The following is a 27,613-nucleotide window of genomic DNA, read 5'->3' as shown; positions in this document are numbered from 1 at the left end:
CATGAGAAATGTATTTCATTGCAAAAATTCAAAAAATAAACACCAAGGGACGAACACATGTCGTCTACTTACTTACATTATTAATACAAAACAACGAAGCATTGATGTATTGCAAAGCGGGGAAATGATATGTCACAACAACATGATTCATTACGGCGTTTGACTCCCTAATGTGCGTGACATTACATAAACTCGTAGGGATAGAGTTATCCTCATGAGTTCATCAGGACAACATTACAGATAAATATCCTCAAAGTTTGATATAACCTTGACACCGCAATTCACCTCGGATTAGGGTTAAGGATACAATAGTGTATGTGGGTGTGTATCAATGGGACTACAGGTACATATACAAAGACTGGTTTGGTATTTTGAAACTTATTCACGAATGCAGACACAGGAACATCATATATAGTAAGTAATGACATAGTTTTAAATAGTAACATACAGATTTAGCTCGTCTGTTTTCGGAAGCGGCGCTCGTGAGACAACACATATCGGTTCCTGCATTTTGTGCGTGAGCTGAATGTCAGAATTTGCGTTTGAATTGTAGGCAAGTTTGATGCATTAGCTGCTGTAATGAATTGTAATCAAGAAATACACACCACTGTGATTGCGTAAAATGAAGATTGATCATGTTTGATACCATCATTGAAATTGATCAATATTCGTTGCATGTTTCATTTTTTTTTTCATGCAAAAATGATTGCTCTCCTCCATAAATTATACGGTTCCATGCTCCACTGTGATAAATAAAACATACCTTGTTTTTAAACAATAGAGATATCACAAGAATGCTTACAACATCCAAGCACCGCCATTTCAAATTCTTATTTTATTTTCATTCTCCTCGTCCATTTTCGTCGAAACGACTTCGGATGTAAATGGACGATTTAAAAGTCTTTACATTTTACTACGCTAAGTATATCGCGTTGTTATTTGAATTTTTACTTCAATTAATGTATACTCTTATTTCAGTTGTGTGCTGTTGCTCCGCTTTTTTCAGTTGTTCTTAAGTCTTTATCCGGTTAGAACGTTTGTTTCTCCCCACATCCCCACCCAGTACGTGTACACTTATATATCGGACAAATTCTTTTTCGCTATTTTGCTATGATGGTAAATTCTAATTTTATTCTACTACTGTTTTTTTTAGGATTTTAATTATGGTATTATGTTTTCGCTTGATTATGCTTTCTACTGTTGTGTATCATTGGATGGAGGATATATGGCTGCTTTTTGACATGAGTTTAATATCTATGTTAAAATTATTATCAATCTAGCAGTCTTATATTTCGGCCAAATTCAATATTTATTTTACATTAGTTTTCGTTTTTCCTGAGCGCAATAATTTGTAGATTTGGCATAATGTAATGGAATCTCATCGATTTCACGTTCATCACAAATGCCGAGATATTCGAAACATGTGCCTTATTCAACTGATATAAAATTTATACAAAATTTAAGCATAACATCAGAAATTATTTTTCCCTATTGACATTAAATATTCAGTAAAACTCCTTGGAATGTGTCCGATGTCAGACGGTAAATGTTTGGTTTTGAATTATTCAAGTTCCTGGAAATGCGACATTGCAGATAAGGAAAGAATTTGAGCTCATCAAAAATAGTTTATTCATGCACCATTGGCGTTTTGTTTGCATGCACTATAACTTAAGCAGTCAGTATGTAACATTAATTTGTGTGCGGGACATCTTAGAATGATATCAGTGGGCGAATGTTTTGTAAAGTACGGGAGGAATGCAATAAGGTATTGTTTTTTGTTAAGATTGTGATAAATGTTAACAGACGAACATGACGACGACAATAACTAACTTGACGATGACTGCAAGTTTATACGGAATATTGAAGTTTTATCATGATACAAGATAATGATTGAAAGAAGTTATAAGCACTTTAACTAACAGAAGGTGACAAAGGTTTTCTCTGCAACAGTTTAATTTAAAATTCAGAGTTGTTTGACACAAACTTCTATGGAGTAGTAAACTATTATTGCTTACGAGTGCAGTCCTAAAATCAGTATTTATACACTTGAAGACAAAGATGTTTGTTAAGTTCAGAGAAAAAGAGAAATTCAATGTTCTGCATCTAAATATAGATTCCCTATGATTATGGTAATATTTATTCCGCTTCCAAGAACATCAGATAAAAAACCTTGGAATGTCAATTTAATGCCAGTAAAATAATGGCTTATATCCGATTGCAAATTATTGTACAAGAGCAATTCATGAAGAAGAATTTTGATTAATGTATTTAATTAGCGCTCGGTCGATGTTTTATTTCGCTTAAAGCCAATAACCTGCAATCGGTCACCAGCTAACTGGTGACAAATTTGCAGCAATCGTAAAATAATGACATTGTGTCGGAGTTGCATCGCAGTGAGGACATGTTGCAGCTACAGAGTGTTTCGCAGATGTTCTTCAAGCACATTTGTTTACTTCACTTCTTACATTTTTTGACATTTGAATAATACGGGTGTAGAATAATGGATAGACAGTGATGTGCATATTGTGTTTTAAAATGGATAAACATATTGAAAAAATAAGCGAAAAGATTCAGCTTAACTAAAACTGTTGGCGTTTGATTTTTTTTTACATCAAATGGTATACGTAATATGTGTTAGAGGATCTGTTAATGACTGACCTTTTCAATGTAGTTTTAAATGTTCACTAATTAAAGTTGCAATTTTAGAATACTCCTTTTTCTACTGATAGACATGTTTCAACATGTGGTTGAGGTATTGATGTTTAAACTGATAAGTTCATTTGTCATAATGAATTAATGACTATAGTTTTTTTATGATTCTTGACAGAACGTTTGAAACGACAAGGAAGTAATTATTTAGCAAAGGAAATACTATATATTCATTTAATAGACATATCATGTAAAGGTTTAATGTGTATGAAACAACAATAGAACAAAAGCGATACATCTTTACTCAGCAAATGAAGATGAAGCGCACTTTTGCGATCAGAACATACTACCCTTCATTATATAATAAAGCGTGATACAGGAAACACAAAGCAAGATGGCGTCAGGCCGAGCAATACGGTCAAACTCGAAAACGACAGGCCTGAATGCAGGTGTGGAGTCCTTCCAATCCACAGACAAGGTATGGTGGATGGTATTTTATCGTGACATTTGGATATTATTGTTGTTCATTGGATGGCCATTTAAATGAAGATTTGTTATCATTCCCTTTATTTTCTTATACAGAGTATAGATTAAACTAATATGGGGGGTGTTTTTAATGTGATATGCAAGAATCATTGGTTGGATGTTTTTTGCATCTTTAAATTTTGACTAGGGCATTATACAAAGATTTGCAAACCGTAAATGACTTATATTTGAACACATACTTATGCCAATACATATGGCATGTTAAGATGCATTAGAACATATTTGCAGTCGAAAAAGCCACAAAATTTCAAGACATTAAGAGTATCAAAATCACTTTGCTACTACTAGGTTGGGATCAAAAGTATTTGTACCTTCAGGCTCAATGAGTTGAAAACGTACGAGTAATGAAGTATAAGTGAAGTGTTTTTTATACTAATAATGGTATGCTTAATATTGGTTATTATTTTATACCTAAGTTATGAGTCCAATAGTAAACTCTCATTTCCAACAAGTGACCATACAATTTATTTCCGTATCGGAACGCATGCGCGTATAAGCATCCAGCATTATTGCCGTATTGTACGATTCACAGGTCCCTTGTTAAACTTTCGATAAAGACCGAATGGTTCCGAATAAAAAGTTGGATCGAAAGACGCTCTTATTGTAGAATGACATAAATCCTCTTTATAACCATGATCAATTCTCGTTCGTTTACAAACAAAATGTTGTCAAAATCTGTTAAAACGCCTTTATATCTAACATAAGTTATTTAACAAAGTTCTGTACAATACGGAATTTATTTCGGCTCGTACAAAGTTTTCCCAGCTTTGTTCTTGTCCAAATATATCTCCGTATTGTACAGAGCAATGTTGAATAACATACAATTATTGTACGTTATGTGTCTCTCGTTCAGCGTTTGGTTGTAGAAATATGCGGTTTGCGTTGATGATAACTGGGCCTGTTCCTGTATGTCTGGAGATAAATATTATCACAAAATCTAGACTATCTCTGTCTCAAATTGTTATATTTATTGTGGCCATGACAACTTGTTGAATGAGTTTGTTGTGAGGAATGCGGTGGTAAATAAGATCGAGTAAGCTCTACTCTTGATTGAAAATCAATACATTGACATTCTTGTTAATTTGATTAAGTGTTTTGACGTTGAAGAGAACATTTCTGGTAAAAACGAGCGGTCCACTGTTGTGAGATCTTCAGAGAACATATTCAAAAAAATAAGTTTTATGTACTTGATATATTAAAATATCGTGCTATTTGGTTGGTAACAAAAGTGGTTTGTTGTTACACTAGGATAAATCGTTAAATGACTTTCCCATATATATACAGTAACTATGAACTTGTCCGTAAAAATGTCCGTTTTGCTAAATGGAAATAATCACTTATAACAGATAAGAGAATAACTGTTCCGCAATAGAAAAGCGAATTGATGTTTAAGTGTCACTTTGAATTACAAGCAATATCACTTGATTAGTCAATATGTAACAATATTTTCTTTAAGTGAAATATCGAATCATTATCGGTGGTTTAATACTTGTTAAATATCGGGGAAATTGCAATCAGATATTGTTCTCGTTAAGATTATGATTCGTCTGTCTATATTCAATAAAACCAGACGAGAAATGCAATAATAAAATTAATGCAAGTACAAAGGATTTTATTATTTTAGCTCTAGGTAATGTATTCATTTGCGTACATACCAACTTAAGATTATGTTAACAGTATTCAACGTTTCAGTTGATTCCTACATATGACTATGTTGAACATTACCTGCATACAATTATTGAGATACGTGCAAGAATCAAGGACAAACCTGTTATCAACGAAGGATGTACACGAAGCAAGGACGAACGGGTCATTATTACGAAACGTGGCGGATTAAGGACGAAAATGCTATTAACGGGAAACTGACAACAAAACAATACAACAAAGACACATAACAAATATATAAATTGATTCGTCCAGATGAATGAGTTATACAACAGCATCGATTGGTTTGTAGATAAGATTATCGAAAACAACCAGACCATGTCATAAGTTGTAAGGTTTCGTGTGGGTTTGCATCGGCTGAATGAGTTTATTGACTTCGATATAGTCACACAATGAGACATCGTAACTTCTAGACAAAGTCAGTATTCCCCGGTTAATTTGATTAAGTGTAACGATATTTGCGGAAATATCTGGAAAACCCGTTTTAGAAGTTGTTATTTTATTCATGCAATGCTCCGTCCGTATTTATATCTGATGAATATAGTATGACACAGAGGTCGATCGAGATGACTACCAGCCTTATAACGTGTTTTCTTTCTATTGGTCGTGTTAATAGTAACTTAGACAGTGTTACAGGGTAGACAATAAGAGATTTGACCTTAATCAGGGTTTATTTTTGAATTCTTGACTACTAAAAGTAAACATGTTCTAGGTAACATTAAATAAACGGAATAGTTTTTGCTCTTTTATTTCTCGAAATAAAAGTTTTTGCATTCTTTGTCAATAAGGTATTTGAGTAAAGCTGTTGTGGTCATCACCGCTAATAATGAAAAATGTTCCGTTCGTGTGTGTGTTACCAGGGCGGTTTCACTCAAAGAATTGAACGTAAAGTATATTAATATACCCAGTGTTGGTTTTATTTATCAATCAATTTCGTTCTTTTTTGCCTTACTTGTATTCATTCTGGTTGCAAAATCATGTTTTAATGTTGTTCATGTAATGTTAGTTAATAATGAAGATTTGTGTAAGCAATCATCTAAATTAAATGCCAATATCTTCACTTAGTGTCATCGTTTATGTGTGTTACTGTGGTATTTTGCTCTAATGTTAAACCCCTCGAATTATCGTAGATACTTTCCAAAGAAACATCGGTGCTGGTGACTGGGTGAAGTATGTCGTGAAACGAAATATTATTTTTCAGAAATTGATTAAATGGTTTATTGATGTGCACGTTGAAACTCAGCGATAGACGGGATACAATATATAGAATTATGTTTTTTTTACTACATTTCATATAAACGCTGTAAATTTCATCAAGTAAATTTACACGGAAAAAAATCAAAAGTTTCTATTCAGTTAGTAAATTAATCTACTTAAACGTTCTTTTTCAAAGTAAAAAATGGCTTATTTTGATTATCATCAATATAATCACATAAGTAATTATCATTATCCTTAAAAATTGCACATAAACAAATCAGTTTGAATTTGTTGGCAAGTTGAATGCCCTCCAAATGAGAAATTGCGAGAAATTTTAATCATGCCATTTTTTGTACTGACTCATTATCAACTCTCAAAATATTTATGCAAAAAGCTACAGAAACAAGCTCAGTAGCAAAATGTTTAAACATAGACCCCGTTTAGTGGCACTGGGCAAACGCCAAAGACATAGAACACAAAATCACAAACAAGAAACATAGAAGAACAGCACAAAACTCCACAAACAGCACAGTACATACATACTATATATATTTATAACAGGTATGTTTATCAAGAATTGTTAGGTACCGCCTTGGAACGGTCAGTGAAATGTAAATTTACTGGCCAAAAAAGACTTTTCTTTGAATATGAAGTTCTTAATAAATAATACCAAAACGGCCATGCTAATGAAGGCACATAAATAAAAATAATGATGCTTAAGCATCATTCATTCTAGACAGGTTTTATTTAGCGATTCCCGCCGCAAGAAGAAGATTTACTGGAGCTAATCATGCAAATTCTTCATGAATACAAATTAATCCTCAGAAACCGTTCCAAGTACAAACAGTATTTCCACGCAATTGTATTTAAATGAGAGTGGTTTTTGTGTAATTCGCATCTAAAATAAGGCAAAATGAGCATTTTAAGTGTTTAAAACTACCATAGATTAAAGCAATCAAACCTTTTTGCAATAGCTTAAAACATGTCTTTGCAAAAACATTAATTGACCAGTTCATAAACATCAAGTTCTAGAATATTTCTATGAACAACATATTCTTAGACTTTAATTTTTGAGAACTGTTTTAGAAATATTCAAAATGAAATATTCATACAAGATGTCAAAGTCCTTAACCCAATATTACTAAAATACTTAAGTTAAATTGTCAAAGTCCTTAACCCAATATTACTAAAATACTTAAGTTAAATTTCATGACATCAAAACTTATTCTTAAAACAAACTCGTATATGGTTTTAAACCTTTTTAAAAAGCGCATTCAATTATAGAATATGTCGATTCAAAACTTTGATTCAAATTTGCAAAGAAAAATTATTCATTGAGTTTAACTCGTTGCTTTTAACAACTACTAAAGAATATTTTTGCCTTGAAATAAGTTCTTTCAGAAATATTGACCAAAGGTTTTTATCAACACATTTAACTAATATCTCTAATAATGGACCCTGGCTTTAGATTCATTAATGTATGCCTTATATGTTGTATGTGTTCAGGTGGCAAACAAGATGGTGTATTCGACATGATTCCTGACCTGATGTCATATTCCAGAAGCCAATGGAACGCGACATTAAATGTTTACAAAAGTAGCTGTACATTATGTGTTATTGTTTTTTGAAAACAGGTTAATAGTAAAAGTATCTCATTATCTGCCATTGCTGTTGTTGCACAAATAAAATAAAACCAATAATTGCATTATCAAAAATAGGGTCTGCTTTGCTTTCAAATGTCATTCTATGAAAATGTAGTCATATTCGAAAAATTGTCAATAAAAGTCGTTCACATTGTTTGCATTGTTTTCCACATTAACATTAACAATTGGTACACTCGATACTGCAAATATGGGACAAAGCGAGTTCCATGAGAGAAACACTATCGGCCTTGAACTGTTTTAGTTCAAGTTGCATTGTCAATATTGATTGACGAAAAGGTTGAACACGAAGTTGAACATAAGGGACATAATAGCTGCAGGACGACTCACGTTAACCAACTTTTTGCAAGAAAAGTCACGAGCTTGCAATAACAAGAATTGTCATACCCACCGGATATAGAAATAATGAGAGGTTTTGACCTCTAGGCAAGTTGTTTGCTCTCAAAAATAAATGTATTCAATACATTTGTTCCTGGTGCAAAAATAATTCAAAGCGACATTGTACACCCTTTTTGCGTTAACATTTGAGTGTCTTCTCACACATGTCATCATATTTTGTTCTGGTCGTTGTTCTTCTCAGCTTGTCAATTAGTGGGAAGTTGATCAGCACACGGAAATATGAAGAATAGCATCTTGAGACTTTAAATGGAATAAATAGGCAGTCAGTGCTTGTAACCGTTGTGGTAAAAACGCTAAGTTTTCAACAAATACAATAAACAATATAACCATTGTCAAACGCTCTGTGTATTCAAACAATCTCTCGCAAACGCAAATTATATTAATATGATACATTGAAAATGGCGGATATATCAGTCTATCTTTCATCAATTGGAATATGCCCTGACCGCAAACTCTTCCTTTGTAGTATAGATGATAACACTTGGGTAAATGGACATATTTATTGCATTGCATTAAAGCCAAAAACAGAGGGATGAATCCATGTCTAGAAACGATCACTGTAGACAAATAGCTACATTATTTATACCAAGCAACATAGCATTGATGTATTACAAAGCGGAGAAATATTAAATAATCATAGCAACTTGATGCATTGTAGCGTATGAATTTCTTATGGTTGATCTCGTGCAAGCAGTAATTAAATATAAATAGTTCCTGTGTTATAGTTTCACCATGACATTATCAAAGGTTAATTTAACAAAAGCAAGCGGCACTTGACTTAAAAACCACATAAAGTGTCATATGCTGGCATATCCGTTTTAATAAAAACTGCAATCATTCAATATATGAATATGAACACTAAAATAATAATATAATTAAATGGTCTGGCACATTTCAGAAAATGACATTTAAATAATTTCCAAGCTGTGTACTTTAAATTGCAGACAAAGACATATTATTTCCCTGCAACAAGGAGAACATTTTTTACACTGCAGGCAGATGCACGCTTCATAGATGTATCATGTACTCCAAAATAGGTTTGTTGATGAAAACAAATGTTTATCAGTCTGTAAATGACTGTATTTTATAGAAATCAAGATTAAAGTGCGTAATAACTTTTAACGACCGGTCCGACCTGTCTTCAAAATTATAACGCCCGCTAAGAGGATAAACCGATGTCTGCAGTGTTGCGACTTTGATAATAACATTTGGGTGCTGACTGGCTAATTCCATGAATACCATATGACCCTTACATTGGTGTGTAATATTTCTTAATTAGCGTTTTCTTATTTTACCCTGACCACATACAATTAAGTAAAAACATTTAAAGGTAGCCGCTGTCAGACGGTAATTGTTTCGTTTTCAGTGGAAGACGTGTGTAATAAATAAATAAATGATAGTGTTAATTGATTGTAGTGTTCAAACGTGTGTTTTGTATTACTAAGTTCAAATTGATTGCTAGTGAAGTGTTTTATTACATAAACAATTAAGATTCCCAAAGGTAAAGTCCTCAGGTTTAACTGTTACTACGCGATCTACTTGCAGCGTATTTGAATGTAGAAATTACTGACACTGTAAACTGTCCATATATATTCGAGGTTGTTTTCGACTGAAAATTGCCGAAGTATTCCGAATGTGGGCGAATGCCTGTAAAGTACAGGAGAAATGCAATCAGATATTTTTCGTCAAGATTTTGCTTCGTTAGACAACTTTTCTTCCCCTTTATAAATGTAACCAGACGAGAAATACAATTGACCAAGAGTCACCTGACACCATAGCTGCAAGTACAAAGTAATTAATCAAGACGTATTTGTCTATTTTTATAATGATGCAAAATGTAAGACACTTCAAATACAGCAAGGTGACAAAATATTTCTCTGCAAATGCCATCTTTCTCAATTGATCTTTATTAGATCCTGGTTCAATTTATAACTGGTATTTAATTGTGCACTATAAATACGTTAAAATAGTTAACTTCGCAGTAGTTCACTGGTAATGAAGTCCTGCTTTGATGGCATATGACCTGTAAAACATTAAGTTGGATGTTTTACGTACTCATTACTTTTCGATCAAGTTTTAGTTGTTTTTCTTTCAGATATTTGGGCATTTCGAGATTATATGATATTGTTAAACTGCAGTAATTCATAATTATACTTTGCTAGATAGTTGCTAGGAGCTACGCCTTGATACTTCTGAAGAAGATAAAATAAATATGTTTAAGGTTAGTTGCCACTGATACATTTTGTAACATCAAAGCACAAGATAAATCCCTTCAACTTACTTTGGTTAACTCTTTTGTCAAGGACAGAGGCAATTTTCGAAAGAATTCAATAATTAGATATTATATTTTACATATGAAAATATCTAAGCGTTTAAGATAAAAGAAGCATCATAATGTTGCACAAAATAGGTTGATTCAACTTATAAGTAATTGATAGCTAAGTGTTCAAAATTAATCTAATTGAAAAGGCGCCCAGACATTGTTCTGTTTTCACTATTTGTACAAATATCGTATTCTTCTTGTTTTGATTATAAAATTAAAATGAGTTAAAAATAATAATTCATTGAAATCAAAACAAACATCGTTTGCATCAACGTATAGCTATACTTTGTCTCTTAAGTTCATACATATAGCTATGTTGATACTTATTACGCTTTGAAGAACATCAAAGAAATAAATCAATTCGAATACCAATTTCATGACAATGGAATAATGAGAAATCTCTGAGAGGCTAATGTTTGTACATGAGCGTTTCCATGAGAATGGTTTCAGATTAATGTATTTAAATATCGCTCGATCCAGTTTTTATTTCGCTTAAAGCAAATTACAAATCACTATCGCTAAACAGCCAATTCACCAGTCTCTCTCTAGCAGTGAGATTCGCAGTAATCGTAAAATAATTGACATTTTGTCAGAGTTGCATTGCTGTGAGGACCTGTTGCAAGCTTTATTTCAAGCTAATGTGTTTATCTTGTAGCATTTGATTTATGTTACAGTCAGAAAGTATATTCAGAATATTGGATTTGACAGTTACGTAGAACTTGCGTTCTAGTTCATCGATATAAAAGCTTAGAAACATCTAGCTAAACAAAGCATGTTTGTTACATTTCATATGGAATACAGACTAAGGGAGTAAAACATATTTAATGACTGACCATTTCAGTATTGTTTTCGTTTTGGACTTATTTAAAACAGCAATTTAAAACGCTATTATTGCTAGGTTAGGTGTTTAGGTTTTTGAAATAATTGTTTCATCAATTGAATGAAGTTTTACAAATGAAACTTATTGGTGTGCGACTATGCAATTAATCTTTAATTACCATAATAAATATCATTTTATAAAAGGCTGTTATTGTGTAAATCTTGTTGGAAACAGAGAAAAGGTTGGAAAGTAGTTATTTAGACAAACAAATTCTCATTAACTACCTTTTAAGCATCACTCAGTGTGGTTCATTTGTGTGTAAAAAAGGAAAAATGGCATAAAAATAAATATAAAAGTGTTCGACTCTATTTCGATCTGACCATACTATCCTTCATAATATGATAAAACGTTAATTAGGAAATACAATATAAGACGTCAGGCCGAGCAATGCGATCCAACTCGAAAACGACAGGCCTTAATGCAGATGTGGACCCCTTCTTATCCACAGACAAGGTACGGGGATAATTTTTGTTTGTTTATGAAACTAACCATCTAGATATTAAGCTTTCGTCTTTCCCCATTTATATATAAAACAAAATTTACATGAGCTGAACTCTAAATGTCATCAGCACGATGATTTCGGTATATCATGATGTATTCGATCTCGATTGGGATGATGTTCGAACGCTTACATGAATCATTTTCGAGTCCGTTTTCTGGACAGAAAAAAGTAACAACTATTTTGAAGAGGCTAAAAATCGTACTCTGGCGATCAAACCAATTAATGTTGCATTGAGATTATCACAAGACAACTGTCAGCGGTTGAGTCGGATTGCTTAAGGACATATGATTTACATTTATTCACCATCACAATAAATCCAGCCCTGACATTTTGCAGATATTCTTGAGCGACGGTGAAACCAATGATCACATGATATGTATAAACACCACCGTATCTTTGTTTTTCGCTTAGAAAACAGCCATTTATTTACGAGCCGGATCTCACCCTTGTAAATTAATTATTGATAGGTCCGAATATCGCTTAAAGTACTAACGTTTAGCAGTAGGAAAACCTGAAACATGCAATAATGAGTCATCCTCCTCTTCCTTACTTTTTTTTACTTTGAGATAAGGATCGCTAGACCATTTTAACGTTTTTGGGTTCCAGTTCCAAATGGACATTTTTGTTATAATACGCTGTTGTGTCCTTATTTTTTATACTCATTTTCACGTTTGTATACGAAACACATATTCAGAATAGTGAATTTCTAGATGTCAAAGTGTCTTTAATATAATTATTGTTGTACCAATTTGGTCATTTTTACAGTAACGCTAAGATTTGAATTTTTGAGTCTTGAGTCTTAATCCGAGACTGAAGACATAAATAAAAAATGATCCTGCTGATAAAGTATGTGCTGTACCTGTGTGTTGCCAGAAAAGGACTTGAATTAAGAATTGAATATTAAATTCCAATGACATTTATGATTCCATTTTGCTATACGTTGCCAGTGTTGCAATCTATAAATTTGTTCTGAAGAGTATTCATATAATATTGTTTTTCGTTAAATGTTACTGAAATATGAATTTTTGTGTTCGCAAAATTTGCACACAGTTTTGCCTTATGCCAACATATCTTCAATATGTGTCGAGCATACTCGTGCTACGATTATATTTCGAACCCCTCGCTGGGACAAACATAATTGCAGAACAGATATAAGTCCCTTAAATGTGTTTACATTGTTTACGTTGCGTTCCACATTGTCATTAACAAGCAGTGCACTCGACATGGCCTATGTGGGACGAAACAACTGCCAGGAAATTTAAGTAGCCCCTATTGAAACATTACAGTTCTGGCCTAAACTGGTTTAGTCATGTTATATTGTCGATATCAATTGACAAACGTAAGTGCACTTTTTTACTAAGTAGTTGAAACTGTGCGAAATTTGACTCTTACAGGAAATTTGCAAGTGATTTTTCTGATGAAATTGACTGCAATTAACAGATTGTTCCCCCATCGAAAAAGCCACAAATTTCCGTAAGGTATTTTCCGCTTTACAAATAAAGAAATATATGAATAAAGAATAAATAAAAGGCTATGCTTTAAAAGGGTTGTGTGATTAACGGTTATATTTTTATTATCGGTAAAGATATTCTATTAATGGGTTGAAGACACGTTTTGTAACTTTTATATTTTATTTGTCGTGGTCTTATTAGCACTAAATTTGTTACTTCCTGCGCTTTTCCCAATTACGGGTTTGCCTGTTCGAAATTCATTCAAAGAGAATTAAAAAATCATTCAAAGAGACTAGAATTGGTTTATTTCATATTGCATCACCAACAATGAATGATTAACGACATAGAGTGTTCTGATACACTCCGTATTTGAATTACAAATGGGAAGTGGGATTTAAAGGCAAGTTGTATAATCTCTAAAATGTATTCCACACAGCTCGATTTGGGTATATTTGATTTCCTACTGTCAGAATAGTTCAAAACGACATTTTACATCCTTTCTGCGTGAACATTTGAGTGGCCGCCCACACATGTCCTCGTTTTTTTTACACTGTCAGTCTCGTGTTAGTGTGAAGTTTATCAGCCCACAAAAATAAGGAGAATGCCATCTTGATACTTTGTCTTTAAGTGCAATATATAGGCAATCACTGTTTGTAATGATAGTTTTTTTTTAATCAACAAAAGGATTTTAACACACACTACTTGTGACCAATCAGTATCACGCAAACATTATAAAGCAAATTTATCAGAATTGCAACACAAATAGGTTAATACCATCGAATGTGTTTCAAAACGTAGTTACTAGCAATAATCGTCCGAAACGAAAAGTTATCTCAGAAAAAGAGTGGCTAGTAAAACTGTGTATTCCGTCGTATCATTAAGCAGCTTGATGGCTGAGCGCAATACTGTTATATGCCTTCTATTTCTGCATTGAGCTAGAACTCTCTTGAACTAAGCCTGCAGGTTTTTGTCTATTATCTCAGGCAAAGAGATCACGCGACTGCATGAATGATTTCACATGACAAAATGATGGCCACTCAAGTGCAAAATGCGAACAATTACGAGCAAAAAGTTGCTTATTCCCATACTTTGATGTAAATGGCATGCGTGCAAATATGCAGACAGTAGCAAGGTCGAAGGTGCACTTAAATATAACTCGACATAGCAATACACGGTAAAGTCAACGTGTTTGAGGACTTTATTAGAGTCAATAATGTGTGTATGGAACATAGATGTCCAAGCTTCCACAAAACTACATTACACAATTATGAGAGAAGGCTTGAGCAAAGTAACATGTGTATCAATTGCCATACATAATTATTTCCCAAGTGAATCATATGGGCGAGTACAACTTAAAAGCAACAATAAAAACACACACAAAAACAACATGGCATTAAGAAATCACTGACTCACTCTTGGTGCCTCCCGTGTGTAAGCTGAAACGTCAGAATTTGCGTTTAAATTACAGGCGAAGTTGATGCAGTAGCTACTCAAATGAATTGTTATCTAGGAGAAATACCAGTTTTATTGTGGAAAATTAATATTAATGGTGCCCGATACCATCCTTGCTTCTCTGGAATTGAATAATGTTCTTGACGTTTTATGTTTTCCTTGCTCTCGTCCACAAAGCATGCGGTTCAATTTACTACAGTGTCACACATTAGCAGATCTGAATTAAAATTGGTATCGATAATTTGCTTTTCGTTTGGCTAAATGAGTAATTCGCATCTCATTCTTTCACTTATCATGATATAACAAAACCTGATGAAGGGATACCATCGCAAACATTTAGATATAAAAATGTGGTTTCGTGAGTTTCTATATCTCATATAAATTGTATATAGGAGTTCATGGGGGTTTCGTATTTTTGATACAATCCTGTATTTGGATAATTGCAGATTTGTCCGGATCCGTAATGTAACTGATTCTCATCGATGTCTCTACCTTTCACTTTCAATGGATTTTTGGAGCATGTGCCAGGCGTATTAACACCTTTCAATCATTTTGTCGAAGTTGTAGAATAGTTCTAGTTCATATAGAAGAATGTTAATGCACGTTTTCCATGTATTTAATTATTTGTACTTTAAAGGTTTTATTACTGCGTAAAATAAAGTATGTTTGTGTTATATCAAAGTTTTCCTGATGTTCATGCTGTAGCGAGTACTTCAATTATGCCATGTTAAAGAGAGTTTTCTACTCGTAGGGTCTGTCAGAAAACAACGAGTACTGTACTCGTGTAATAAAACAGCTAGTGCTTAACTCGTAACGTTTGACATACTGCAGCAAGTGCAGTATGTATTAAAAGCGTCTGTCATGATACAGTTAGTTTTGTACTAAAAGAGTTCCTCATATTACAGCAAGTATTGCACTGTTACGGTTAGTCATAACACAGAGAATTCTGTACACACAGGGTCTTTCATAATACAGCGAATACAGAACTGGTAGAATCTTCCATAATACAGCGAGTGTTTTATTTATGTAACAGCAAATACTGCAGGTGTTTGGCCATCGCTATGTCCCAATAGTTCACACTGCATTTCCAAGGCCAGGGATATGTTTTCATTTTCTAACAATATGAAAAACATAATATATTTAAGATTAACATCAGAGAATGAAACACTTTTTATAAGTACGCTTATACCCTTCACTTTATAAACGAGTTAAGTCAATCAGTCTTTATTTTTCTATATTATAGTGAAATATAGATCAACCGCCGTTATAATCTTTAACGACCGCTCCGACCTGTCTTTCAAAATCTTATCTTTAGCAACGGCTAAGACAATAACTATTCTTGTCTGAAGCGTTGCGATTTTTACTTCAATAACCACATTGATGCCCAAGTGTCGTTTTGAATTACATGCAATATCACATGATCAGTCGATATATAACAATTAATTATTAAAAGGAAATACGAAATCATTCTAAATGGGCGGATGCCTGTTAAATGAGGGAGAAATGCAATCAGATGTTGTATTTAGTTGGACTCCATATAATGAATGCAAGCAGACGAGAAATGCTATAATCCAAAAGTCACATGACACCATGGCCGCAAGTATGAACATTTCATAAAGACGGAGTATTCTAATTTTATCAAGACAAAAGATATAATGATGGACTATACTACTAACGCTTTTAATACAACAAAGCGACAGAGAATTTCTCTGCATTTGCCATTTTCCAAATAGACCTTTATTAGACATTGTTGCTAATTATTACTGATATTTTATTCTGCATTATAAATACGGTGGAGTAGTAAAATAGATTAAAGTAGAAAGTGAATCGATTATTAAGTGACTTCACAGATTCCCTCGCAGATATCGTAAAATAGTTGACAATTTGTCAGAGTTGCATGGCTGTATACACCTGTTGCAGTTACTGAGTGTTTCGCAAATGTGTTTCAAGCATTTATTTCATTTCTTCTATCTATCTGCATTTGATTTAAATGACAGCAAGAAAGCATATTTACAATATTGGATTTGACAGTAACGTATAAATTATGTTTCAGTTCGTCGATACGAGTATCGAATACCAAAGCGAAGAGACTTCCAGCTAAGCCAAGCCAGTTGAATTTTGTGGTTCATACCAACTATAGGATACAAAATGTTTTAATGATTGATCAATTCAGTATTTGTTTCACCTTTTAAGTAAATTCAATACGCAAATATAAAACACTAACATAGCTACTGGTGACGAAAAGTGCTGTTTAAGTATTAAGGTTTTTGAAATAATTGTTCGAATGAAAGTGAAAGATGAACTCATCGGTGATCGACTATGCGGTTAATTCTTAACTATAATAATATCTATCAATTTAAAATAGGCTGTAATAGTGTGAATATTCAATTGAAAAAGAGATATTATTGATAAAGAAGATAAAGACGAGAACATTGGAAAATAGTTATTTAGCGCCAAACATATCCTTACATACTCGAGATTTAGCAGTACTCAACACATATTACAGTAAACTATGAAAGTGTTGCACTCTATGCCGATCAGGACATGCTAGCTGTTATGATCTTATAAAGTGTGGTACAGGAAATACATTCTAAGATGGCGTCAGGCCGGTCAATGCGGTCCGACTCAAAAACGACAGGCCTGAATGCTGGTGTGGACAACTTCCAATCCACAGACAAGGTTTGGGGATAATAGTTATTTGTTTATTAAATTAACAATTTAAAACTAACCTTTCTTGTATCCTTATTTACTTAAAAACGATTTTAAGCTCATTGATATTGGTTTATCCTTCTGTATTTAATCTTTATTGTGATGACATTCGAATGTTGTATGATTTATTCTCGAGTCCGTCTCCTGGACCGAAAGAAATACTTTGAGAAGGCTAGATATCGTTCACCAAAATGACATGGACCATTCCATTTCGCTATACGATGCCAATGTTGCAATCTGTAAGCTTGTTCACATTGTTTGCTTTCAACAATGACATTAACAAGTGTTAAACTCGATATTGCATGGCCGAGACGAGGCGACCTTAAGGAAGGTTGATTATTCCCTATTCAAGCATTACATTGCTGATCTAGAGCAGTTTAATTCATGTTGTATTGTCGATATTAATTAACAAACATAGCTGCACTATTTAACGTAGTTAATGATATGGGGCATTGTGGTCTTACAGGATAGTTACAAGCGATTATTTTCAAAAAAACTTGCTGCAATTTGCAGACTATTTCCCCATGGATGGAAAATTCTCCCATTTCCGTAACAAATACTGTCTGTCAAAATAGCGACAGTAGTGTCAGTGTCTGTCGAAATACAGCGAGTACGGTTCTCGTTGTTGGTTTCCCTGTTAGTTCTCACTGCATTATCAACTGCCATTGAAAAACTTGTTTACCTTTTTACGCGTATATAATGATATAATGTATTAAGGAGTTATATCAGAATATATAACACTTTTAAAAAGTATACCCTTTTCTTAATATACCAACGAATATAAGGTAGATCGGTCTGTAAATAACTCTATTTTAGTGAAATATACAGCAGCGGGCCTTATGGTTTTGAACGACCGGTCCGAAATGTTCTTCAAAACTATTACGCTAATATAATAAATCTGTTGTCTGCCGCGTTGCTACTTTAAATACATGGTCAATATGTACATTTAAAAGCAGCTAACTTGCTGGTCCTTATACTGCCATCAGTAGTGTCTAATATTTATTTATTAGCGTTTGCTTTTTTCTGCCTAATCATGTTTTGTTTCAGTAAAACCCAATGAAATTTGACCACTGTCAGACGGTAATCGTTAAGTTGTTCAAATTACTTGAAATGTGACATTACATATTAGCCAATAACTTGTGCTACTGCAAATAACAGTTTATTGATGTTACAGTGTCCTTTTGAAACTCATTTGATAAGTCAATATGTAACAAGAGTTTCTCTTAGGGAAGTAGTAGGATATTATCAGTGGACGAATGCCTGTTAAATACGGGAGAAATGCCCATCCGATATTGTCTGTCATTAAGATTGTGTTCTTTAAACGACTTTTCCATGTAAATAGACGAGAAATGCAATCAACCAATTGTCACATGACACCATGACTACATTAACAACACCACTTACACTTTAAGTACAACAAGGTGACAAAGATTTGCTCTGCATCTTCCATATTTATAAATTTTTCATTTGCGACCCAATTTAAATTGTAACTTGTTTTTAATAAGCCATATAAATACACTCGGTATTATATTAGTATCACTTAGTGATGTAGTAGTGATTTGATTATGCTGTTACTTAAAAATTAACACATCTTGTCAAGTTCATACAATTACTTGCCCACCATATATTGTGTCAACACTTTTCCAAAGAATGTCATTTTCTACATCTAAATACATTCTCGCGTTTATATAAATTCGTACATATGTTGATACCTGTTTCGCTTTCAATAACATCAAATAACATTTTGAATAGACCTTTTTGAATATAAATTTTATGTCAATAGAATAATGGTTAATCTCCGAGAGGCAAATATTTGTACAGGAGCGTTTCATTCAGAATATTTTAAGGTTACTGAATTTAATTAGCGCTAGATCGAATTTTTAATTTCGCTTAAAAAAAATTCAACCAACGATCGCTTAACGTTTATCTAGGAGACTGACTTGCAGGAATTGTAAACAAGTTGACATTCTGTCAGAGTTGCATCGCTGTGAGGACTTGTTGCAGTTACAGAGTGTTTCGCAAGTGTGTTTCATGCAAATAAATGTATGTCAGTTCTAAGATAATTTGGCATTTGAGTTATATTACAGCCAGAAAGTATATTCTAAATATTTGTTTGGACGCTTATGTATAAATTGTGGTCCAGTTTATCAATGAGATAAATATCGACGAACATTGAACATAAAAGCGGAGCAAAATGCAGCTAAACCAAGCCATTGGTTAATGTATTTTATGCATACTATGGAATACCAAATATGTGATACAAAATGCTAAACTACCTGACCAATTCAATTTCTCCGTTTTAAGAAAATTAAAACTGCAATTGTAAGTCTTATATTGCTTCTGGTTGAAGTGTCTGTTACAGTGTTTAGGTATTGAAATAATTAATTCATTATTTGAATGAAGTAATGAACACAAATTCATTCGTGTGCGACTATGCGAATATTCAATAACTACAAAGTATATATAAACTTTGTTTGAACAGGCCATACTATTGTGAATCTTCACTGGAAAAAGGGATATTATTGATACAAAAGAGGAAAGCCTGGAAAAGAATCCAAGCAAAAACTCATCATCTATCGTTTAAGCAGCACTCAGTGTGTACAATTTATATGAGTTACTAAAAAATAGACATCCAACCCAAAGCTATTAAAGTGGTGCACTCTATTCCGATCAGGACATACAATCTTTTATGATATAATAAAGTGTGGTACAGAAACTACAATCTAAGATGGCGTCAGGCCGGGCAAGGCGGTCCAACTCGAAAACGACAGGTCTGAATGCAGATATGGACCCTTTCCAATCCACAGACAAGGTTTGAGAAAAATATACGTTTGTTTATCAAATTAATCATCTAAAATAAAGCTTTAGCTATCCCCAATTATTTTTTAAAACGAAGTATACGAGTTGAACACTGAATAACTTAAGCTAGTCTATTTGGGTTTACCCTTATGTATTCATCTTGATTGTGGTGACATTGGTACGCTTGCATGAATCAATCTCGAGTCCGTTCCCAGGGCAAAAATAATAACTTTTTGCAGTCAAGAGAATGTTCTTTTGTGAGGATCGAAACCACATATGTTCGGGTGAGATAACGCAAGACAATTAACTCCATTGCACTAAAGTCCAATTCCTTAAAGACACATTAGTTACATTTATTTACAATAACAATACATTTAATTCTAATAGGATTTGAAGAACTATCGATCAAACATGACATTTTGCGGATATTAGTTAGCAAAGATCAAACTAATGAGCAAATGAACAGGTATATACACCACCGAAACTTTATTTTTCACTTAGAAAACATTTATTTACAAGCCGTATTCATGAGTCTCACTGTGTTATTTGAAATATTGATAGGTCCAGTTATAGGTTAAAGTACTAACGTTTAGCAATAGGAAACACTGAAACATGGAATACTGAGTCATCGTCTACATTACTCCCGTTTGTTGCGTGACTAGAATTTCGTTTATGGTGACTCCAGGTCATGTTTGGAGATCAGTAGACCATTATAACGTTTTTTGGGTCAAGGTTTAGATGGGTATTTTAGTTATACTGTTGTTGCTAACATTTCGATACTCATTTTCACGTCTGTATACAAGACTCATATTCAGAATAGTGAATTTCTAAATGTTACAAAGTGTCTTTATTATCATTATTTTTGTACCATTTTTGTCCTTTTACAGTGACGCTAAGATTTGAAGTTTTTAGTCTCAATCCGAGACTGAAAACATCATTGAACAATGACACTGCTCAAAAAGTATGTGCTGTACCTGTGTGTAGTCAGAAAAGGTCTTGAATTAAGAATTGAACATTGAATTTCAATGACATTTATAATTATATTCTTCTTTAAGTTGCTAATGTGGCAATTTGTAAGTTTGTTCTGGAGCATATTCATATGATATTGTTTTTCGTAAAATGTTAGTGAAATATTAGTTTTGGTGTTCGCAAAATTTGCACTCAGGGTTGCCTTATGCCAACATTTCTGCAATATGTATCGAGCATATGGGTGCTACTATTATATTTCAAACCACTTGCTGGGACAAACATTACCGAAGAGATATAAGTCCCTGAAATGCGTTCACAATGTTTACATTGCGTTCCATGTTGATATAAACAATTGGTGCACTCAATATTGCAAATATTGGACGAAGCGGCTTCCAGGAAATTTAAGTTTCCCTTATTGATACATTACCTTGCTGGCCTAAACTGGGTTATTCATATTGTGTTGTCGATATCAAATGACAAACATTAAAGCACTATTATACTACGTAGTTGAAAATGTGGGAAATTTAAGTCTTACAAGAAAGTTGCAAGTGATTTTTTTCATGAAATTGACTGCAATTAACAGACTGTTCCCCATGGAAAAAGCCGCCCATCTCCGTAATATTTTTTTTACACAAATGTGGTATTTTTCTGCTAGAAAAACGAAAGAAATAAATGAATAAGGAATAAAAAGCTATGTTTAATTAGAGTTGCGTGATTAACGGTAATGTTTTTTTTATAATTGGTAAAGATAGAGTCTATTAATGGGTTGAAACTTTTATCTCTTATTTGTCATGGTCTTATTATTACTAAATTTTAAACTTCCCGTTCTTTCCAATATGGGTTTGCCTAAACCGTTCGAAATTCATCGAAAGGGACTAGAATTGTTTAATTTCATGTTCCATTAGCAACAATGAATAACAATATTTAGTGTACGAATACACTCCGAATTTAGAAAAAATGGGATTGGATTTAAAGGCAAGTTGGATAATATCTGAAATGAATTCCATACAGCTTGATATAGGTTTATTTGATTTTCTTACGTCAAAATCATTAAAAACGACATTGTATATCCATCCATTCAGCGTTAACACCAGAGTGGCCGCCCACACATGTCCTCATACTTAATATTGACAGTCTCGGATTGTCATTTAGTGGGAAGTTCATTAGCCCACAGAAATATGGAGAATGACATCTTGTCATCTTGACATACTTTGTCTTTTAAAGTGTAATAAATAGGCAATCACTGCTTGTTATATAAGGGTTTTTTAAACGTTGTGTTTTAAACAACAATAGTTTTAACACACAATATTTGTGGTCAATCAGTATCACGCAAACATTATAAAACAGAAATTATCAGTATTGCAACACAAACAGGTTAATACCATCGAATGTGTCCCTAAACGAAGTTACTGGCAATAATCGACCAAAACGAAAACAAGTGTGGCTAGTAAAACTGTCTATTCCGTCGTCTCGTTATGCAGCTTTACCGCTTAGCACAAGACTCTCATATGCCTTCTATTTCTGCATTGAGCTACAACCCTCTTGAACGAAGCCTGCAAGCTGTAGTCTATTATCTGAGGCAAAGAGATCACGCAACTGCATACAATGATTTGACATGACAAAATAATGGCCACTCAAGTGCAAAATGCGAAAAATTACGAGCAAATAGTTACTTATTCCCATACTTTGATGTTAATAATATGTATGCAAAATATGCAGACAGTAGTAAGGTCGAAAGTGCACATAAATAGAACTGGACATAGAAATGCACGGATATAGTGCTTGATGTATTTTCAGTCGATACAATTACATACTAGTGATAAGCAATAAATACGTTTTCAAACGACAACAAAATTGTGTCGGGGTCACCAGACATCACCAACATGTAACATTAAGGTTCAGTGTATATTTATACAACTCTGATTATCAGTCCGCAGATTACCCTTAGGCTAATTTCACATTTCAATTAGGTAATAAAGGAAAACCTATTGATAAAACAATTAAATGTTTCTACCTGTAAGCAAACCAAATATTTCGCCAGTTGTACACAATTGCCCATTGATGATCAGCATTTGTATTTGTTGGATACTTAAATAGAGATAGACAGGTGTGTACACTATTTATGTTTATACGTAGTCTATTAGTTTGTGGTCAACGTGTTTGAGGACTTTATTAAAGTCAATAAGGAGTGTATGGAACATACATGTCCATGCTTCCACAAAACTACATCACACAGATATAACAGACGGCTTGAACAAAGTAACATATGTATCAATTGCCATAGATAATTATTTTCCAAGTGAATCATATTCGTGAGTGCAACTTAAAAACAACAACAAAAGAACACATACTAAAACAACATGGCATTAAGAAATCACTGACTCATTCTTGATACCTCCCGTGTGTGCGCTGAAACGTCAGAATTTGCGTTTAAATTGCAGGCAAGGTTGATGCAGTAGCTGCTCAAATGAATTGTAGTCACAGGAGAAATGCCAGTTTGATTTTGGAAAATGAATATTTATGGTGTTCGATGCCATCCTATAATAGTTTTTTTTTTGACGTTTTATGTTTTCCTTGCTCGTTTCCACAAGTCATGCCGTTCCATGCACTACAGTGTCACAAAAGATAAGATCTGAATTAAAATTGGTTTTCAAAATTTGCTTTTCTTTTGGCTATATGTTCGCATCTCCTGCTGTCACTTTTCATGATTTAACAAAACATAAAGGCACATAATCTTGAATTCAGATAATCGCAGATTTGTCAAGATCTGAAATGTAATGGACTCTCATCGATGTCTCTGCCTTACACTTTTGCCGGATATTCCGAACATGTACCAGATATATTTACATCTTTCAATTGTAGCATTTTGTCGAAGTTATAGAATACAGTTTATAGGGAAGATAATTAAAGAATAGCACGTTTTCCATGTACTTTTAGTTATTTGTAGTGTTAAGTTTTTATTGCGGCTTCAATAAAGTATGTTTGTGTTATACCAGTGTTTTCTTCATGTTCATGTTCATAGAACAGCGAGTTTTGTAATTGTGAAATAATATAGAAAGTTCTTTACTTGTAGGGTCTGTCAGAAAAAAGCGAGTACTGTTCTGGTGTAATAAAACAGCTAGTACTCTACTCGTAATTAGGTATGTCGAACTACAGCGAGTGCAGTATTAAAGTGTCTGTCATAATACTGTCAGTTATTCTGAACTCCAGGGATTTCTCATAGTACTGTATTTTAGAAATACTGCATAGACACAGAGGGTTCTGTACTCACGGGGCCTTTCATAACACGGCGAAGCCATCGCTGTGTCCCAATAGTTATCACTGCATAATCAACAGCCAAGGATATGTTTTTATTTAGCGTATATGAAAATCATAGTATATTTAGGACTTACATCAGAAAATAAAGCACATTTTTTAAGTATACCCTTCTTTTTATATCCGAGTCAAATCGATCAGTCTGTAAATGACTATGTTCTCGTGAAACATAATGCAGCCGTCGTTACTGATACTGTAGAAGTTGAAGAGAAAGATTTGTGAGAGAAAGAGAGATCGAGAGAAGAACAACCGGTTCGACCTGTCTTTCAAAATCTGTACTTTAAAAGCTGCTAAGATAATAACAATTATTACTTCAATAAACACAGTATGTTGCTGACTGGCAGGTCCTAACATTGCCACCTGACCCTCAGTGTTGTGTTATATTTCTTAATAAGCGAGTTGGTATTTTTCCCTGACTCTCTGTCTTTTGACGCTTATATAAATTATGCTCGTGTCCATTTCCTGGACCGATAGAAATACTTTAAGAAGGCTTGACATCGTTCCCCAGAATGACATGTATCATTCCATTTCGCTACACGTTGCCAATGTTGCAATCTGTAAGTTTGTTTTAAAGCATGACAGATCGAAGTGCCTTACAGGCGTTCACATTGTTTGCATTGCTTTCAACATTGACATTAACAAGTTTTAAACTTGATATTGCAAATACGGGACGAGGCAACCTCAATGAAAGTTGATTATTTCCTATTCAAACATAACCTTGCTGGCCTAGAACTGTTTATTCATGTTGTATTGTCGATATTAATTGACAAAAATAGATGCACTTTTAAACAACGAAGTTAATGATATGGAACAATGGGGTCATACAGGATAGTTGCAAGTGAATTTTTATTCATTAAATTGGCTGCCATATACAGACTATTTCCCTATGGAAACGTCTTAAATATTTCCCATAAACATAAACAAATGTGGGTATGTTTCCCCTACATTTGGCACTTCTCGCGCTAATTACCCCATTCAAAAGTGCATAGGCAGTTTAACAATGTGCAAGAAAGATTACGAGTTTGCCTACATTGTTCGAAATTCACCCAAAGAGACAAGACTTTTTAAATCTATGTTGCACCGCCAAGCATGATTTTTTGACGACATTGAGTGTACTGATTCATACCGTATTTGGATAAAAATGGTACTTTGGATTTCAAGGCATGTTGGATACTCTCTAAAATGTATTTCAGACACCTGTTTATTGGTTTATTTGATTATCCGGTGTTGTCCCTGTTGCAAAACAAAACAACATTGCCACTTTCAACTCGTTATGTACACCAAGATTTCCCCATAATACAGCAATAACTGTACTCATGTGGTCAATCTAAATACAGTGAGTTTTGTACTCACAGCTTCTGTCATTAAACATACTGTACTGTACTGGTAGGGTCGTTCATAATAAAGCGAGTACTGTACCAGTAGAGTCTTTTATTATACAGCGAGTATTGTGTTCGCAATGTATGTCAAATTATAGCGATTACAGGGTCTGTGGTACTACAGCGAGTTCAGTTTTCGTAAGTTGTTGGTCACCGCTGTTGTCCCATTAGTTATCACTGCATTATCAAAAGCCTTTGAAACTTGTTTTCTCTTTTCTACGTATATAAAACATAGCATATTAAAAGTATACATCATAATTTATAACACTTTTTATCAGTATACCCATCTATTTATATACGAGTAAAGTTAATCAGTCTGTAAATTATTATATTCTCGTGAAACATAAAGCAGCCAGTTTTATCATGTTTAATGACCGGTCCGACAAGTCTTACACAATTATAACGCTAAGATAATAAAACTGTTGTCTGCAACGTTGCGACCTTAAGGACGTGATCAATATGCACATTTAAGAGCTAACTAGTTGTGTCTTATACTGACATCCGTAGGGTGTAATATTTCTTAATTAAGGTTTCCTTATATCTCCCTGACTACATTTTGTATCTGCATTATCAGTAAAACCCCTTGAAATTTGGCCGCTGTCAGATCGTAATCCTTTAGATGTTCAAATTACGTGAAATGTGACATTACTTTTTAGAAAATGACTTGTGCTCCAATAAATAATAGTTTATTGATGCTAAAGTTTCCTTTTGAAACTTATTTGAAAGGGCAATATGTAACGAGAGTTTCTCTAAGGGAAGTAATTAAACAATATCAGTGGGCGGATGCCTGTTAAATATGGGAGAAATGGGATCCAATATTGTCTTCCGTTAAGATTTTGCTTCGTCAGACAACCTGTCCTTAATATGATTAACATTACCAGACAAGAAATTCAGTCAACAAAAAGTCACTTGACACCATAACTGCATTAACGAAGTATATAATCAAGGCGGAATATTCTATTTTTATCATATAACAAGATATAATGATGGACAACACCACTAACACTTTAAGTACTACAAGGTGACAAAGAACTTCTCTGCATCTTCCATATTCCTAAATCGTTCGTTTTTCTACCAATTTAAAATTGTAACTAGTTTTAAATTTTTCCTATAAATATGATGGGTATTAAACTAGTATACGAAGGTTGTAGTAGTTATTTGGTTACATTGTTACCTCAAATTTGAAACATTTTGTCAAACTCAGACGCCTGCATCCCCGTCATAGATTGTGTCAATACTTTTCTAGATAATTCCAATGTTTTGCCCGCGTTTAGTAGATTCGTGCATATGTTGATATCTGTTCCGCTTTCAAGAACATCAAATAAAGAACGCTTAAAATATCAACTTATGTCAATAGAAAAATGGCAATTCTCCGAGAGGCAAATGTTTGTAGAAGACCGTTTCATCAAGGTTAATATATTTAATTAGCTCTCGATCGAGTTTTTATTTCGCTTAAAGCAAATTCCAACCCACGATCGCTTTAACAGTCAAATCACCAGTCTCTCTCTGGGAGACTGATTCGCAGGAATCGTAAAATAATTGACATTTTGTCAGAGTTGCATCGCTGTGAGGACCTGTTGCAGCTACAGAGTGTTTCACAACTGTGTTTCAGGCAAATGTCTTTGCGTTATATTCAATATATTTGGGAATTTGATTTATATGACAGCAATAAAGTATATTCAGACTATTGGATTCGACAGTTATGTATAAATTGTGA

General features: G+C 33.6%; 1 protein-coding gene across 10 annotated transcripts in view; it reads left to right on the top strand.

Moving 5' to 3' along the window:
* LOC128213016 (GTP-binding protein Di-Ras2-like) overlaps positions 1-27,613 on the top strand; it is a 169,521-nt gene that overhangs the window by 90,775 nt on the left and 51,133 nt on the right. For 2 of the 10 annotated variants that reach the window (XM_052918476.1, XM_052918473.1), the window contains exon 2: positions 16,779-17,404. The exons of 3 other annotated variants lie outside the window; for them this stretch is intronic. In XM_052918476.1, the coding sequence (XP_052774436.1) occupies positions 17,321-17,404 (84 nt within the window). In that variant the 5' untranslated portion in view covers positions 16,779-17,320. Of the gene's footprint in view, positions 1-393; positions 415-2,910; positions 3,128-11,061; positions 11,774-16,778; positions 17,405-20,156; positions 20,247-27,613 lie in introns of those variants that run through there. 5 more of the 10 variants (XM_052918474.1, XM_052918472.1, XM_052918471.1 and 2 more) reach the window with 5 other exon arrangements.

The sequence above is a fragment of the Mya arenaria genome, chromosome 13, assembly GCF_026914265.1.
Source record: "Mya arenaria isolate MELC-2E11 chromosome 13, ASM2691426v1".
Taxonomy (NCBI): Eukaryota; Metazoa; Mollusca; class Bivalvia; order Myida; family Myidae; genus Mya; species Mya arenaria.
This window is presented reverse-complemented; position numbering and strand designations above follow the sequence as displayed.